The sequence below is a fragment of the Onychostruthus taczanowskii genome, unplaced genomic scaffold (genome assembly GCF_017590055.1).
Source record: "Onychostruthus taczanowskii isolate IOZ18803 unplaced genomic scaffold, ASM1759005v1 scaffold15, whole genome shotgun sequence".
In the NCBI taxonomy this organism is placed as follows: Eukaryota; Metazoa; Chordata; class Aves; order Passeriformes; family Passeridae; genus Onychostruthus; species Onychostruthus taczanowskii.
Window position 1 is genome coordinate 5,886,037 of NW_024498685.1, and position 17,533 is coordinate 5,903,569.

The 17,533-nt window shown below is 36.6% G+C and overlaps 1 protein-coding gene across 2 annotated transcripts in view; it reads right to left on the minus strand.

Annotated features, from left to right (window-relative positions):
• Positions 1-366: 366 nt before the first annotated feature.
• The window catches only part of CCDC91 (coiled-coil domain containing 91), a 117,797-nt gene continuing 100,630 nt past the window's right edge, over positions 367-17,533 (minus strand). The window contains exons 13-14 of one of the 2 annotated variants that reach the window (XR_005952206.1): positions 12,891-13,063; positions 2,735-2,837 (exon numbers count right to left, since the gene is read on the minus strand). Coding sequence is in view for 1 of the 2 variants with exons in the window: in XM_041398709.1 (XP_041254643.1) it covers positions 2,718-2,837 (120 nt within the window). In the remaining variant the exon portion in view is untranslated. Of the gene's footprint in view, positions 2,838-12,890; positions 13,064-17,533 lie in introns of both variants that reach the window. The other variant, XM_041398709.1, reaches the window with a different exon arrangement.

Consider the following 17,533-nt stretch of genomic DNA (forward strand, 5'->3'; position numbering starts at 1 on the left):
ATTAGTACCAGGGTTTCTTCTTCCTCCCAGTACAGTCTTGACAATATTTAATACTACCAGCCAGGCCTCAGAGGCAGATAAAGTTCTATCCCACAAACATACAACATGGTATTTTCTCTTTTATGTCATTCTCCAGTCTGTTTGTAGGAATAAAAAAATTATTTAAAGAAAAAGAGTGGATTTTGCAAACTTGTCCCTGGCTTTAAACTGAAAGAGAGCAGGTTCAAATTGGATATTAGGAAAGTATTTCTTTCTCTGAGGGTGGTCAGGCCCTGGCACAGGGCGCCCAGAGAAGCTGTGGCTGCCCCAGCCCTGGAAGTGTCCAAGGCCAGGTTGGATGGGGCTTGGAGCAATCTGGGATAGTGGAAGGTGTCCCTGCCTATAGCAGGGGGTTGGAACTCAATGATCTTTAAGCCTCTTCCAATCCAGGCCATTCTGTGATTCTGATTCCCTTCTCCCAAATTTCCACAAACTGCACTCTCTTATGGTTAGACAGAAATAATGAAAAATATCCCTAAGCTTTAAAGCATTGGATGCAATATGGAGAAGGTGGAAGTTATTGTATGCTGCAAAGCTCACCTACTGAATAGGTCTGGTTTTGTGGTATAAGTAAATTTCCTCTCTGAGACTTAGAGTTTGAATGTAACCGCAGCTCCCAGTCTGGTCTTGCATGTCTGTGGTCTAGTCTGTAATTTTGCTTGCAGGACAGAGAGGAAGATAAAAGGACTACAACTGTCAGAAGTAAGAAAAAAATACGTACAGTTCTGTGTGACCATCACAATATTCAAGAGCTGAAATTAAATAACACATGATCTAATGGGAAAGATACACCACAGTTGCCAGTGAAATTTTACTGATTCCAATCATAAGCTTCTTCAAAAAGTGCTTTTACATAGTGTTGCAAGTCAGAATACAAATCTCTCCTAATTAGGAAAAGGCTGATAAACAGGCTCTGGCTTTGAAGGGGAACACTTGGATGTCTTTAGTAAAAAAGGAATATTGTTTCATGTATTCAGGCCTAGAATAAAATCAGGAAGTTAATTTAGGAATCTGCTTATACCACATTTCCACAATTAAACACACATTGGGAGAAAGCACTAGTTAATCAATTTCCTTTTACAGTACCTTGACATTAAAAAAATCCCACAGGGACATCTATGTCATCTTTGGTGCAGTTACAGAGACAAAAATTTCAGTGGTTTAGGAACAAAAATGAGTAGACAACTCATTAACACTACAGGATTTTCCTGTCAGCCAGAAAAAATGGAAACTGATCAGTTAATCAAGTATCAAATAGAAGACTGGATTTTAATCCATTTGCAGAGTAAGGTCATCATCTAGTAAAACCAGCACTGTTTACTTCTTCAGTAAACCTTTGTGTATACAAAAGACAAAACCTTTGGGTTTGACTACAAAAATGAAGCACAGGAAAAGATTTAAATAAAAACCTTAACTTTGTGCAATACATATTTCATACTGCCAATACATGTGCAACCATTTGGTGTTCCTTATTACTATAAGAAAGCAATTTATGGAAAGTGCTGATGAAAAAACATCAGCTTAACAAAAAAACCCAAAACCCCTCCAAATAAGAAGAACCACACTTAAAAAATGTCCATAAGCTCACTGTAAGAGAGATCATTCTTAGTTTATTTGCGTACCTAAGCATGAACACTTATTTTCCCTTATTTCATTCAGACATCTTCTACAACAAAGGCCCCAGTTCTACAATCAATAGCGTGTAGGCACAGAAATTCCACTCCATCTGCTGTCAGCAAGACTAGAAAGACCTATGAGTGATCCAAAGTCCAATAATGTCAGTGCGGAGTTTTTCTGCTTCCTTGGATGCACTTCGAAAGGGCATGTGAGGTCAGCAATCTGCATTCCTTATTCTGTCAGAAATTCCACTGAGGCAGTGAGTATCAGTCTCCACATAATTACATACATCTTCTTCCTGAAACTGAGGTCAGTCACATTAATCGTAACTTCATGAGAAAATGACTTTTGGAATTGAACTAGCTCTGTAAAACAGAAATAAAATACATACTATACATTGGTCATGGCAATGTTTTACACTACCCTAAACAGATGTACTGTTTAGTTTTTAAATTTTTTCTGTTCCTAGAACTGGATTTGTTTATAAACTATTTAAGAAATGCCTGACAACACTATTATGTTTCAGTACTGATTCTCCTTTCTACATCAGAAAAGCAGTAAGAAATAATAAGCTACTCAGGTTCACCTGAGGCAATGGACTTGGGTAGATACTTTGGAAATAGACATGGATTTGTACCTATAATCAACTAAATGTTTGTCTCCATTTTTTAAAATATCAAAAATAATGGTGAATCACATTAACACATGGTGCCAAATTTAAAACAGACATAACAGGGAAATGTCATAATTTCAGACATAACACGGAAACTTTTGACACGGGCTATTAGAAAATCTAACGAAAGCAAAATCCTAAATAAAACAAATACTAAATAAGCCAATTTTTTTCCCAAGGATTTTTTTCCCTCTCCTATTTGCTATCTGATAATAGTAGTAAAATAAATAAATAAATAGAAGAACATCATCCACAAACATTTCTATCAAGAATTTCAGATCAATCTTGACTCAATGATACAATCCAAAACTATTGGAATATATTCATCATTTGCTAGATGGAGATTTGCAGCTTCACAAATCACACTGTATCATCAGCACTGAGAATGTCAGTCTCTGTTTTCTGCTGAGGTTGGCTCTTCCTTTAATAAAACATTTAACTGTTTCTGTGCACATGAAAGGAAAAGTTCCAAACTATGCAGATTTCTCTGACGGACAACTTCATCAAGCTGTTGAAATAAAAGAAAGAAAGATCAATCAACTTCAAGAAAACCTGAAAACAAATGCCAGAGTTTGTCAGCAAAAATCCAACAATATTATACAACAAAAATTCAACAACTAAAGAACCTAAGTAATTTCAATGTGTATAATTTCATAACAAATTTTCAATGGACTATTTGAGTTTCTCCAAAATAAAATGAAAACAAGGCTATAAGTATCTTTAAAGCTGTAAAATTCTACACAATCTATTTGAGAATGCTAAACAGCCTAACTGCCATGCTAGGTAAATCCCCACAGATATTACAGCTTTGCTTTTATAAAAACAAAACTTTAAACTTCGAGTTTAAACTCATCACTACATATGACTGCATATTCAAAATTTCGAAGTCTACTAGCAATTTAAATGGCAGCATGTTTAAGTAGTTCCCAGAGGAAAAAGTCAACATATTGCTATTTATTTTGCTTCTTCCTACATTTTGTCCCCTAATGCCAAACAATGTGAAATACATATATATATATATATATATATATATATATATATATATAAATATCATTGGTGTATAGACAATCTTCCCCACCAAAAAAGGTAAGAACACCACAGTAAGATTTGGCAGGGTTTATCATATAAATGACAAAAATATGGTTTACTGAAAAGCATTTGAATTTTTAAACATTAATTAATAAATAAAATGCACTGCAAAATTCCTTCCATTTGAATGTTGAAGTTCAGACGTCAAAAAAATATTATCACAAATGAGAGATGTTTTCAATCTGGCTATCCTTTAATCAGCCCAAATTCAACTAACTATCCATATAACTGTGACAGAGGGTGAGACTGAAAAGTAGTGGTACAAGGCTAATATGGCATAAAAATTATGCCAGTCAAGGGAAAGGAAATAATGGAATTTTGAAAAGTCAGCATTTATGTCAGATTATTGTGCACAACTTCATATGCAATGGAAAATGGATGATTTTTCAAAAAATGTATCCTGACTCATATATTTCGCACTCACAGCTTTAATTACAGCTTTCAACAAAAACTGATCTGTTTATCAATCAGCAGCCCAGTTAATTGCTCTAACAGTCACTTGAATGCCAATTTTGTTTTATAACAGATAGCCTTTTTTTAAAAATATCAACACAGAATGCAAGGCAAGATAGTGACAGCTTCCCACTTCACTTTGAAAATGCAGTCAGGAAAAAGTGGCAGTGCTGTGATTTAATACACAAAGGGAAACATTTTTATGACCCTGTCCTTTTCTGCTCCGTAAGTTCCTCTAATTTATGCAAAACTGGGTAGTTAGAATATTTCGACAATTTGTTTCAACAGAGATGAATGTACCAAATCTTGCCACCAGCAGAAAACACACGTATTTTCTAAATGCCACACAATCATAAAACTCTCCTTCAGTAGGAGAAGCATAGAATCACTGGGTGGTTTGGGTTGGAAGGGACTTTAAAGATCACCCAGTTCAAACCCCCTGCCATGGGCAGGGGCACCTCCCACTGGACCAGGCTGCTCAGAGCCCCATCCCACCCAGTCTGCCTGTGTTTCTACTTCTGCTGTTCAAAACTTTGCATCTCTCTGCAAAAGCAGGCATTAGGGCTCCATACACAGCCTGATGAGAACTTAGCCCACTGATTTACAACAGATTTTAAAGTAGATCTAGTTCAAATAAATGTCAGAAAAGTCTGTTCTTGATATATTCAAGTAACAGCTGCTACTGACAAGAAAATGGAAGAAACAGCCAGCTAATCTCTAAAGAAGCTGTATCTGAAAGATTGTGGAACAATGGAACAAAAAAACCCCACTCCGTTGTTCTGGTGCATTTTCTCTGATTTGAAAAGTATCTTGCCTCCTTTGTATCTTGCGGACCAAAATATTTTGCTTGGGGAAGCTTGCAGATATATTTTTGTGCTTGTGATCCGTATTTCTCTGGGGAATGAATGGACAGATACAGCACAGTTCACATATCATCTGTTCCGTGTTAAGAAAGAACATGAGATATCTCTTTCTCTAATTAATACAATTCTCACATGATGCCATTAGATTCTCCTGCTTCTGGTAGGTATATCAACAGGAGAAGCTCAGCATGAAACTGAATTTTGGTGGTTTCCTTTTATTGCATGTTATATCATTATACTCCTAGACAATTCTTTATTGAGCTTTGACCATGAGCTTTGGCTAAACTTTCCATTTTCTTTTCATGCAGCCTTTCCTTGCAAATTCTGCTTTAAAGGGGCCAGAGTAGCTCACCAGATGTGTGTTCTGATATGCTGCTGCTCAATTTCTTTACCAAGGCTGCAATCTCAAATTGTATAGGATTAAATTCATTTCACCAAGCACTGAAGCAAATGTATAATGTATGTAGTGATTGGCTGCAGCATGAACAAACCAGAATTTCTTCAGGCTTAAGCAAGATTTTAAAAGTCTCAAATGAATTAAGTACACATTTGAAGAACCTTTGTTGAACTCAAGTGGCTAGTTGGTAGTCTCCATTTGTGCATAAGAAAAGTTTATTGCTTGTTAAACATTTATGTAAATGCAATAACATAAAACTTGAGAATTCAGTTCCTCCTTGTTGGCTCATTTTATGAATATGCATTGCTTTGAGCAGGGCATTCTAAAAATCTTCAATGCTAGAGTAAATGACAAAACAATCCAGAAAGACTTGGGATCTTCACATAACACAAAAAAAGAAGCAATGATGCTGTCTTTGAAAATGGTACATTTGAATGTATTCAGAAGGAGAACATGCTAGTTAGTGGGAAAATTGGCTTGGCTGGGAAATAGAAACAAATGAAGCTTTGTTATACAATATATTGTTTAATGAACTGTTAGCAATGGACACAGCTTTCTTGAAGAGTGCCTCCACACTGCTGTGCTCCTGCTTGCATAATATACCACAAAATAGGAAAATTTATAAGATATTTTAAATCTCACTTTTCCAAACAGTCTTCTCTCTATATTTTTAGGTCCTGTTCATTTCATGACCTCATGATTTAAACAAACATAGACGGACATCTCGAAAAGGCAAATATAACTTATATGCAAATGTAATCGGTATGAATAACATATTTGGGCTGGAGCATTCACACAACCAAACCAACCCAACTGTTCTGATTCTGTAGATGCTGAAAAATGCATCAAGTTGGTTCAGATCAGCCAAGAAAGGGCATTTTCCGACACCATACTGTCACTGTTGTCATTGCTAGTCAATATTTCTCTTTTACTCTATGAAATCTATTATTTCAAAGTTCTCAAATTCTTTAGACTGTGTCCACTTGGTGGAGCTTTAATTTTCTCAAAGCTTTAATGTTCCAGAACTTCATTATTTTAGGTTACCCAACCTAAAATATCTTTTAACTCTGTATGGTTTTTTGGGTTTTTTTTTGTTTTTTTTTGTTTTCTTTTTTTTTACCTTAAGAACCAGAGGTTGTCTCTCTAGGCACTTGTATGGATCCTGCTTAGAAACTGGATATATGAGATTTGGAAAAAAAACCACTTCTTGAATTCCACTCCTTAAATTTCCACTATCCTTGATACATTTCATTTACCAAAAATGACCAGCTCTGCAGGACCATCCAACACACTCAGTGCTGTTTGTTCCCCTCTCTTTAAAGCCTCAGTTCAAGGCTTTAGATCCAAGTGCATTTCCACACTGCTTCTAGCCAAAGATGCCTGGATGAGACACCCTCAGACAAGGAGTCTCACCTCAGTCATATCCATAGGCCACCCAGGATGATGTGCCTTGGGGCCATGCAAGGCATGACCTGAAGGCAAAAGCCCCAGCAGAACTCCTGAGCAGATGCAAAAACTGGACTTGGGAAATGGAAAAAAAAGAGGAAAAAAAGGCACTGTATTACCACCAGGAGAATGCTTCTACCCTAGCCTGCTCTATTTCACTTTAAGTCAATCCACCACTTTAAGTTCCCCTACATCACTTCAGCCACCCACAGCTGAAACCAAACCAAAGTTAACCACCATTCTTAGCTCTACATTTTCCTCGATTTATCTTACTTTTCAAATTTTCTTTGAAATGGAAAGGAAATCTACATGAGGGATGCCTAAAGTAGAAATCAGTTTCTCACACAAACAACTGAGCATGCACATCCTTCATATCTTCCCCTTACAATATCTACTTGGAAATAGGTTTGTTTTTGTGGCATTCATACTTATCTTCCTCTATTAAATACTCACCAACTTCTTCAAATACTTCAAATTACTAGAGGAGAAACCCAGTCAGAACTCTATAAATAATTGCTGTATGTCAGAATTGTACTCTCCCTTTCTAGTAACTAACAAAATAGCACATGGAAAATATCATTTTAGGTTAGGCACTGAAAGATATGAGATGAAATCCTGATCTCACCACAGTAAAGGTATATTTTCTTATTAATCTCACTATGGCCTGAAGTTCACGCAGAAAAGTGAAGAAAACAAAATTAATGTTAAATATGGCTCTTCAGTTTTCCTGTCTGTACAAATATGACTGTTTAAAAGTGCATTTTTCAAAATTATCTCTCAGATAACACAACTTCCCAATACCAAAGGTATTTTCAGCTGTAGGAATAGTAGCTACATTTATTCAAACACATATTGAAAAATTTACCTGTGCTTCAAATGATAATTAGAGGATTAATGTATTCGGTAGCAGTTCAGCTCACTACACTGGCTCTGTGATACTAACATGAGTAAAAACTGCAATTTTCTTTTTACCATGAAATTCAACAAATACAATGACCAGAGATTAAGAAAGAGAAAAGATGTTGAAGAAGAAAACTTTTAATTGTACTTTTATTACTGGTGTTTTTGTAGTTGATCACACATAAAATAAATAAAAAATAATGCCATTATATTGTAATGAAGCAGAGCAGTTTCCCTAAGGTCATAAAATCAAAAATAAGTTTTTGACTCCTGTTATTTTTCCAGGAAAAATGCAACAAAGTCCATCAAGAAAATATTCCAGCAGTGATATTTACACTTATGTTCATCCATACAGGAGGAAGGGGGAAGTGGGGGAAGACCTAAAATCTCAAAAGTATCCTTGTTACTCAAAGAAAATCATGTGCATGCAAAGACAGGAATATTTCAAATGCAAAATGAATGTTTTGGAGAACTGAAAATACAGAGATGGATGTGTGAAGAGAATGGCTTCTGGAGGTGGATTTAAGGGACTGATAATAAGGATTTCCATTTATCTAGTGTTTACAAGTAGCTGCTGCTTGGCTGTTGAACAGGATTCATCACCAAGGCATTTCTGTGAAGTTAAATACTTATTAGCCACAGGTAATTATTCATAGACATCAGTCTGGCATAATTTCATATTTTCCAAAGGACTTGCAGTAAAAGCATTCTTAAATATTTCCTGTCCCCTCTCTGATGAATGTTCAATAGAAAGGGGACATTGTGGTACCAGAGATAAAACAATTGAAGCTTTGTTTTAATAATTGGTAAAGTAGTTTATCCTAGTTAATTTAGTCTTAATTTCTCTGTGTATTTTATTGCTGATAAATATACTAAAGCTTTGCCTGTTTGCTGTTTGCAAACAAACTTATTTCCATTTGCTATTAGTCTGTATGCTTTTGTAAGATATAAATTTACTAATTAAAAAAAATTCTATAAAAGAAAGAAAATAGAAATTGAAGAATGAGGACAGGCATACTTCAGACCATGTTTTTTATAATTTAGTTAAACATCTTTTCAGAAGAAAATTAATATTAGACTAAACTAACAATTCCTATTTTTACTTGAAAAGACTTTGGAATAATTTTCATTTCATTCCATAGTTCTGACTTAGCACTGTTTGATCAACACTTAGATGGACGAGTCCACGGAGAGCAGAACACCAGTAAATGTGCTGATAATGACAGATTGCTTTTCTAAATACTTCTATACTCACTTATTAAGGACAAGAGGAACAAATTTAAGTCCCTTTGAAATCAGTGGAATCAGGAATATACATTACTTAAGTATAAGGCAGAAATTATAATGATGCTTGATTTGTTCATGTATATAAATAATTTACTAAACAATTTTGTCAGTGGCACTTCCTTCTCTGTGCAGGGACTTGCCTGACAATGACAACGTGTTAAAACCACACTGGGTTGCTCCTGGAGCAGGGAATCCAGATGTAACATAACTTCTTGCATAGAGTCAACCATTGATGTTGCAACTGAATTTGCCTTTAGGTATTTCTGTTACTCCTAATCACCTGTACATCTGTACCTAACAATAATTACCTAACAATAGGTAATTATTTTGAAATAATTTTGGCATCAGTCTGAGCTATAAATTACAGTTATGGTCTTTCTGAACAATGGTCTGAAGTGAATTATTAAGTGAATAACTGGTTGCATTTTAAATATGTGATACTTTATAAATATTTTTAGAGACAAAGTATTTTGGAAAAATAATGGCTTTTCATGTGTGATCAAAAGCTTAACTTTTGCAGGCTCCTGGTGGCCCAACTGATGGTGAAAAGCATTATTGCACCTTAGTGCTAAGATTCCACTGTACTGGATGTTGGCCAACAAACACGGTCCAACAGACCCTTGCAGTGTAATTAAACACTCATCAGTGTCTTTTCACTGCTTGATTGGTCAGTGCTCCTCTCTGAGGAAAATTCAAAGACAGGGGCTTTGCTTTGTACAATTTTTATGATATATAGACAGGTTTTGTTTGGGTTTTTCTGGTTCTGTAAGGTTCTGTAGCTGCAGAAATTCAGCCACATGCTAATATTTTCTAGTAAAACTATGAGTTCAGAACTCTTTCTTACTGCACTAACATGAACTTCTCCCCACAGATTCAACAGAAGGCTTTAAAAAAATTCCCTAGCACATTAAATAGACCATATAGAAAAATTATTACCTTGAGGAACCTGCAAATCTGAGAGTTGGATGAGGAAACAATGAACTACTTCCTCTCATTTCTTTAATGGATGAGAAGGAAAACAGATCCATATGGTACATATGTGCAGCAGAGCTTATGTTAGAGTTAATCCCAGGACAGGACATTTTTGTCTGTCCACCTGTGAATTTCTACTATTGATAATACTAAGTATATAAAAACAAGGTTCTTCATGGCTGTAATTTATACAGTATCTCCTACACATTAGAAAGTCATCAGTGTTCAAGACAACCTCTAGGAAAGAGTGGTGTTTAATAAATTATATTGCCATGTGAAAATGTTTGGGGTTTTTTTTCCCCTTTAAATAAATAATGCTGCAACTTCTAAACCTGAAGGATTTTATGCTCAGAATTTGATCATTAAAATAATACCACATGTTGGACACATCTTTAAAACAGATTTGCCTACTTTGCTGAAGGTGGTAGGAAAACAGCCTGTCAAATCTCTCAGAATCTCCACTGTCTCCCAGCTGGACCCAGGCATGTAAGAAAATACTAACTTTTCTTCATATAAATATGAGAAAGAAATTTGCTTTCAATCAAGGAAATTAGATCAAGTGCAAAAAGAACTAAAAACTGTTGCAGCATCTGCTCAGACTACTGGAGAAGGTGAAAAATAGGCATTGTCTAAGCCCACAAAAATAATAATGAATATTTATGTGCATTAGCACATGAGAAATATCTGCAGTGACCTACCTACTTAACAGTTTACAAACATAGGTTTTCTTTTTTTCTAAAAATTATTTATAGACTATTGCTATACACTAAAAATAGCAGTTATCATAATCAGCAATTATAGTTAATTGCTGATTGGTCCTGTAATCTGATTGTTGTGGTTTTAAGTCACAGATTCAGGATTCTTAAAACAAACATACAGAAACATATGCAAACAGCGTCTTCAAAACCTCTGACTGACAAATAGTTAATATTTGGCCCTGGCAAATGCCTACACAGCTTCTAAAACACAATGGATTGCAGTCTCCACAAGGCAGGCACAAGCAGAAGACTAACCACAATGTGGCCAAATTTATCAGATCACTTCCCCTGATATGAAAAAAAAAGAACTAGAACTTTACAACAGCACTTAAATAAAGGATTTATAAGTGACTCAGACAGATTTCTATCCAGGCTTGTCAGAGCCTGAATGCTCACAGAGTGTAGAAGTCCTTAATAGTTTTCTCCTAATCTCCAACTGTTTTAAGTAACCAAGTCAGTCTTGGGCACTATCACATCCTGATTTAATACAGCTACAAATGACTTGGCAGAGATTACATAGGGCTTCTGTGGAGCTCCATAAACCCAAATTGCCACCTTTCCAGGAAAATGCCTGAAGACTATCAGACTATGCTTCCTGAAAAGCCTGAGTGCAGGGCTGGGTGATAGATCTGGTATCAAAGATCTGTTTCATTTGTCAGTATGGAAACATGTTCCAAATTAATCCACAGTAACCACGCTTGTTTAAAAGCAGCAACAATCTTCCTACACATAAAAATTGCTATTGTTATCCAGCCAAATAAAAAAATGTTATCTGATGGGCTCATGTTGAGTCATGCTCACAGAATTCCCTTACAGTACCCAGATGATATCTACAGAACTGGATTAATTAAGCCTAACTGAAAAGCAAACAGCAAATGCAGGTATTAATCAGAACAATATTTTTTGTTACTGTGAATTTGTATTTTGCATTATCTGTGAATAAGTATGTAAAGTAGAAATAATCATTGCATCGTGTTTGCAGTGTATACAAACTGGAAAAGAATACCCTAATGATGTGCATGACTGTGAAACCACAGTTGTAGAACTGCTACTCCATTTCCATGGGTGCTTTCTAAACATCTCTGTCTAATGTGATCCCTCATGAACAGAAGGCTCAGCAGGAGCACAGCTTCCTTGCCTCTAAGAAGGGTAACAGGCGGCTGATAACACACATGGCAGAGATTCACTGCTTTAGGCTGGGAGGTGAAAAAACTGTGTTATGTGGAAAGCTGAATCTACAAATAACATGAGTCAGGCTGTAATTAATGTACCTAGATACCAAGGAGACTGCAGTTGCGTCATGATTATCTGAAGGTTCCTGGGAAACTTTGACACTATCTGCCACAACCTCTAAAGCAAAGTGTCCCTTAACGACACACTGGAGTTTGGTAAATAGAAGCAGCAGGAGAAAAATCCCACCTCTTGGTTTTGAGGAACACTTCATTTAACAGCCAGGTTTTCATTTTAATGAAACTTGAAGATGTGACAGGATGAAACAGGACATTCATGAAACAGTCATGGGCAAAGGTGATATCACATGAAATACAGGTATCTTTCTAAAATTACCACTGTAATGGTTACATTATAAGTTACAGTTGATGGATTCAAATGAAGAAATTAAATGAGGAAAAACAGCCTGCAGCAAATCTGTGATAAATTTAGCATTAAATCTATGGCAATATACATGCATTAGGATAAGCAATTATACATTAAGGTTCAGGGAACACAAAATTAATGTCCTACTATTCAGACAAAAATTTTTGAGCCCACATTTACTACTGGACTTCTTCAGTATTGAGAAGATTGAACAGAAGGTTTTTTATGACAGTAACATTTTACTGGAAAACTCAGTTTGAAGTTTGAAGCCAAGCTACTGCAGCAAAATTCAGGGCAGCTGCTGGCAAAGCAGTTCATAAAGCTGCAGCTGCAACACTGTCATCAAAGGCAAGACCTTCTTATTTCAAAACACACACAGACTGAGTGCCCACGGCTCTCTGCACGTCATCACTTACAACACCACAGGCAGGAAGATTCTGAAGGAGGAGGGAGAAACAACCAGCAGGACACAATAATCTGCAGGTTTTCTGCTCCACGCTACTCCAAACCCTTCCTGCAACTGCTAGCCAGAGGAGACTCCTCAAGAGCAGGGATAGAGTGCATTCCCCAAAGCAGTTGCCTTTGGGCACTTGCCTGGCTATTCTGCTGCTTTTCCAGATGCAAATTTTTGTGTCAAGGCTTTGCTGAGAAATTACACCCAGAACATACAATTGTCATAGTTGAGATGGTCACAACACAAGGCAACACTCCATTTTCAGACGGCTTCCAAACCCATTTGATCACAGCATGCATGCCCTTTATACATTCCTACAAAACTCCTAAGTTTACAGTTTACTCACTGGTCAGGAAAGACAAAGTGCTTCTTGGAATAGACAGTTGCAGTTTTCTTTTACTTATCCTTCTTTCTTTCTTGGTTTCTATGTCAACAACCTTGGTAGAAAATTCTTTCAGGGATAAACATGGATCCTCTTATCAAACTTCTCTCTGGCTCACAGAAGTTGCTGTAAAACCTCTTTCACATACAACCACAAAGAGAACAGCAGTTTTTCACATCGGCAATATCTTGTTTCATATTACTAAAAAAAAAAACTAAACTAGAAGAAACTGTTGCATAGCAGGGTGGGGTGGGGGTAAAGGGCAAGGGAGGGAAAAATATACTTGACCAAATTACATGAGTCAGTAGCCTGAAGCCAAAGCAGAAAAATAACATATATACTTATTAACTATAAGCCATTGAAGCATCTTGCTGAATCTCTAACACACAGATAAATATTTGAATGCAAAAAGTAAACAGGAAACCACATCCCTTTGCTTCATCTATCTAATCTTGCTATTGGTGTTGGTAAGAAAATTTATTTCTTTACACGTTTCTTTAGCTTCATAGACAACTTGATTAAGTCTCAAATTTTGATCCCACTGGCTTTGCTGCAGGAATCCAATTGCAGGAAATAATTATAGGAAAGATTCATCAAAACACATATGGTAAGGCCAACTTTCCCATTTACTTTTTAAAAATCTGAGTTCAGCAGAAGGATGAAAACACCAAAAGACATACCTGAGGAAAAAAAAAGAGCAAAGAAGCTACAAGATTTGAGGTAAAAATACTCTGAATTTTCCTGCATATAACCAACTACAAAAAGTTTCAAATAATTCCCTAGCTAAAGGAGTAAGCAGATAAACTATTGAGGTTCAAGCATCTCCACATAAAAGGACTTGGGTAAATGAGAAGCAGCACAAAAACCCCAAACAAACCCTGAACTATGAATATTCCTCAGCTGTAGGAAAACACAGTTCAGAACAGAATAACCATCCTTATCGACAAAGTTATCTACTCATTTCACTTGTGCCATGAAAAAGAGAAAAAAAATATTTGCCCTCAAAACTCTACAGCCAAGACAATCCACCAAGTAATGTGACTTTGTGGTGGTTCTGCAAGGACTCTGGGCTTATCTCATCCTGGTACATGGACAGAGAAATTCTACAGAGCACCTCGTTAAAATGACTGTGATTTCTGGATCTTTGCAACACAAACACAGTGACCACAAAACCGTCCCTGCATGTCATGGAAACAATGGAGAAAAGGGGCTTCTGTGTTCTGTCTTTGTCTCCTTGGGCCTCAATTCCAGTGTTATTAAAATGGTATCACAAAAATCTAGGGATGGAAGAGACGGTGACCCAACTTCTGATCTCTGCACCGGGAACTCATAATAAAATCAATCAGAGTGGAACAATTGGCTCTTCTCTTTTGCAGTGTGACAGCCCTGCAGGTGCATGCCAAAATGCCTTTGCTGAGCAAGGCCATCATTAACTTTCTAAGACTCTTTAGGATCCCCTTGGTGCTAAAAGAATGGTACAGCAGGGACTTGGAAAAAGCCAAGAAGTTGACCTATGACTAAGAAAATAAAACTGCAGATGATATTCTTAGCTTTAATTAATCCAAGTGATCATATTGAAATGATTAAACTTTCCAGCTAGTACAAAGCAATGTGGATTACAGCAACTTAAAGATCAAATTTATAACTGCTGTTATGTTACAAAAATACCTAGTTGTACATTCTCATAAATTCTGAATCAAGAAATGACAGCGAAAAACAAATACCATTACAAGCATATAGATGAATTTGAAAGACAAAGAAAGCAAATAATTAAGGTTTTATTTTAATAGGAATGACAAAAAAATCCCCAAAGTCCTCCTCCTCCTCCTCAAAACATTCACTTACTCATTCTAATAGAATATTAAATGCTTAAGCTTCGCAATTCAGCTGACCTAACTTTCTCACTATGATGGCAAGATAAGGGTATTCATGTTCATTTGCACACATGGATGCATAGATTTTTCTGGGGTTTGTTGTTCTTGTTCTTTTTTTTTCTTTAAACTACCTACTCTTGGTTAATCAAAAGGTCTGTTGAAAACGCCCATGGACAAGAGTCGCAGGTTGCACTAAAAATGGTTAAGCCCACACACCTAATCAAGAACTTTGAAACTTTTTCTCTACTCAACAGCAAAACATATTTTGAGAAAGTCATACACAACACAAAACAACCAATCTTCAAACAGATGATCTGGTTACAATTCTCACATTTCCAGAAGTCCACCATGAAATTCTAACACTGAGGGATGAATCAGGAGTAACACAGGAGACTTGCAGGGGGCCAGAGGTGTGTAAGGATGCCTCGCTTCCTCCTGTCACACACAGCCTTCCTAATGGACAACAGAGACATTTGGGAGCCTCCTCTGCCTCCTTATCAAATACTTGCAGAATAGAGGGACCCTGGATGGCAGATCTTGCCTTTCCCTGGACCTCAGGTGGTGCCTAATCACCTGATGATGAGAAAACCACACCGCTCTCCACTGACAGACAGATCTGGGTGACATTAGTACAGCGCACACTGCAAGTCTTTATCCCTGTGAATACTCTACATCCACAGAGCCAGCTGAATAATTATGTGTTTGCAGAGCAAATCCAAAGTTACTCTTACAGTAATTAAGATGATACTCATTGGATTAAAAACACAATACATCTCAATCACAAGAGTAGCTTTGAAATAGTGGAGTATCCAGTCATATCGTTGCCGAACATTATAATTCATCCTGTTATTTTTTTCCCCCTTTGGCTTTGATAGCACAATATTTTCTCAGTAATAATACCACTTGATTTCAGTTTCAGCTGGAATCTCGCCTGACTAAAGAGTACAGGCATAATCTCAGTCTTTGTAGATTAATACACTATGGCACAAAAGGATATATGAAACAGTTTTTACTTAAGTAAAGAATTTCAAACTCTGGCAATTTTACGCTGAAGTAATTGCAGAAAACCCTACAACAGGCAATGTATGTAGTTTCAACTAAATCGCTTTCATCAGCATAAATGATCACTCAGAGTTTGGAAATTATAATTTTGGTTATTTAACAATTTTCTTTGTATTTCAATGAAACTAAGTGGCAGGGAATTGTATTTCCCACCCGCCTTTCCATTTGTTAAAAACAGAGCTATAATTTCCAGGAAAATAAAAAATTTCTTGAATGCATGATGTTTTGCTATTGAAGAGTGGCAGAAAAATGCCAAAATGTTCTCTGAAGAAAAATGCCTGATAGGATCAATTGATAGAAATACTACATTCCTCCACAGGAGACTATAATTTCCTTTTAATATTTGGAAGCAATAATTTCTAAGCTTATAGAGACCTAAAAGTTCAGGAAGAAATGCCAGGCAGATATTCTGTATTCCCTGCAGATCCATCACACTGCTTCAGGATCCTTATCCACAGAGGAGAAAAGGAGAGCCAGGTGCACCAAACTCATCTTACACTACAACTTCCCATAAATCCCTGGCTTAATCCTTTGGATTTATACCGCTCTTTGAGTTGGGTAAAGGAGCAGTGTGAAAATGCTCCTAAAGCGTCAATGTAAATGTTTCTCTAATCCTGTTAAAGCCACAAAACAGGCCCAGCTGAAGGAGCAGGAAACTGAGCTAAGGAACTCTCAGTGACCCCATCACTAGACCTGTTGGTCACAAGCTCATCCTGGGCATGGCACAGATGTCCTGACATCAGGTGGATTCAGGACATCACCGCGGGGACCCCTCAGACACACTGGATGGTGGTGAGCTCTGCAGTAACACCAAGTTTTGCACTGGTAACTTGCAGCAGCCGAGTTATTAAAATAGCTGATGCAGAAACAGAAGATAGGACTAAATATTTTTTGAATACCACTTTGTTGCATTACACAGAAATTTATGTTCCCCAAACATGACACTGAATTCAGCCAAAAATGATACAACTTCATTGCTTTTCTTTAAAAGTCAGAAGAAAGGGGGAAAAAGTTGAAAGAAAAATACTCAAGGTGACACCACACTTTAAAAACTGGGAAACTGGTCTGTTAAAATGTGTTGGTGGTAACGTTTAGGGTTTGGACTCCCATTAATGGGGCCCCAGGGAAAATATAAACACTCTTTCTGAAATTAAATCTTGAGTTTGCCCACCGCAGTCTTGTTTTCAGCTTCAGCTGCTGGCACGTCAGCCTGCAATTGAGGCCTTGCATCAAATGCCAAACCAAACATTCAGCAACAAGAATGGTAATGACACCCTATTTTGTTCTAAGGCACATTAAAATATAGTATTATAAAAAAAAGGCAAAAAATCACTCATTTGAGATTAATAACATAAAAGAAACAGATTTTTGTAACCTCTCTCACTTGCACTTGTCTTCAAATAATAAACATTCAGAAGAAAGCTGTGCTTGACTCTTGAAATCAAGCACACTTGGAAAACAGTAACACATATCAAAGTTCTGATAATAACTGCCTAAGGGCATAAGCTTTACCTACACAAGTTCTAAACCAAATTCCCTGGTTTTGATACAGGATTTTGCAAGTGACTTAACACAAATGGATCAATAAATGGATGTCACTCATTTGTAACGTAAGTTACAAATTTCCCATCTCAGGTGGGACCCTTCCTATTCACAGAGATATGACATACT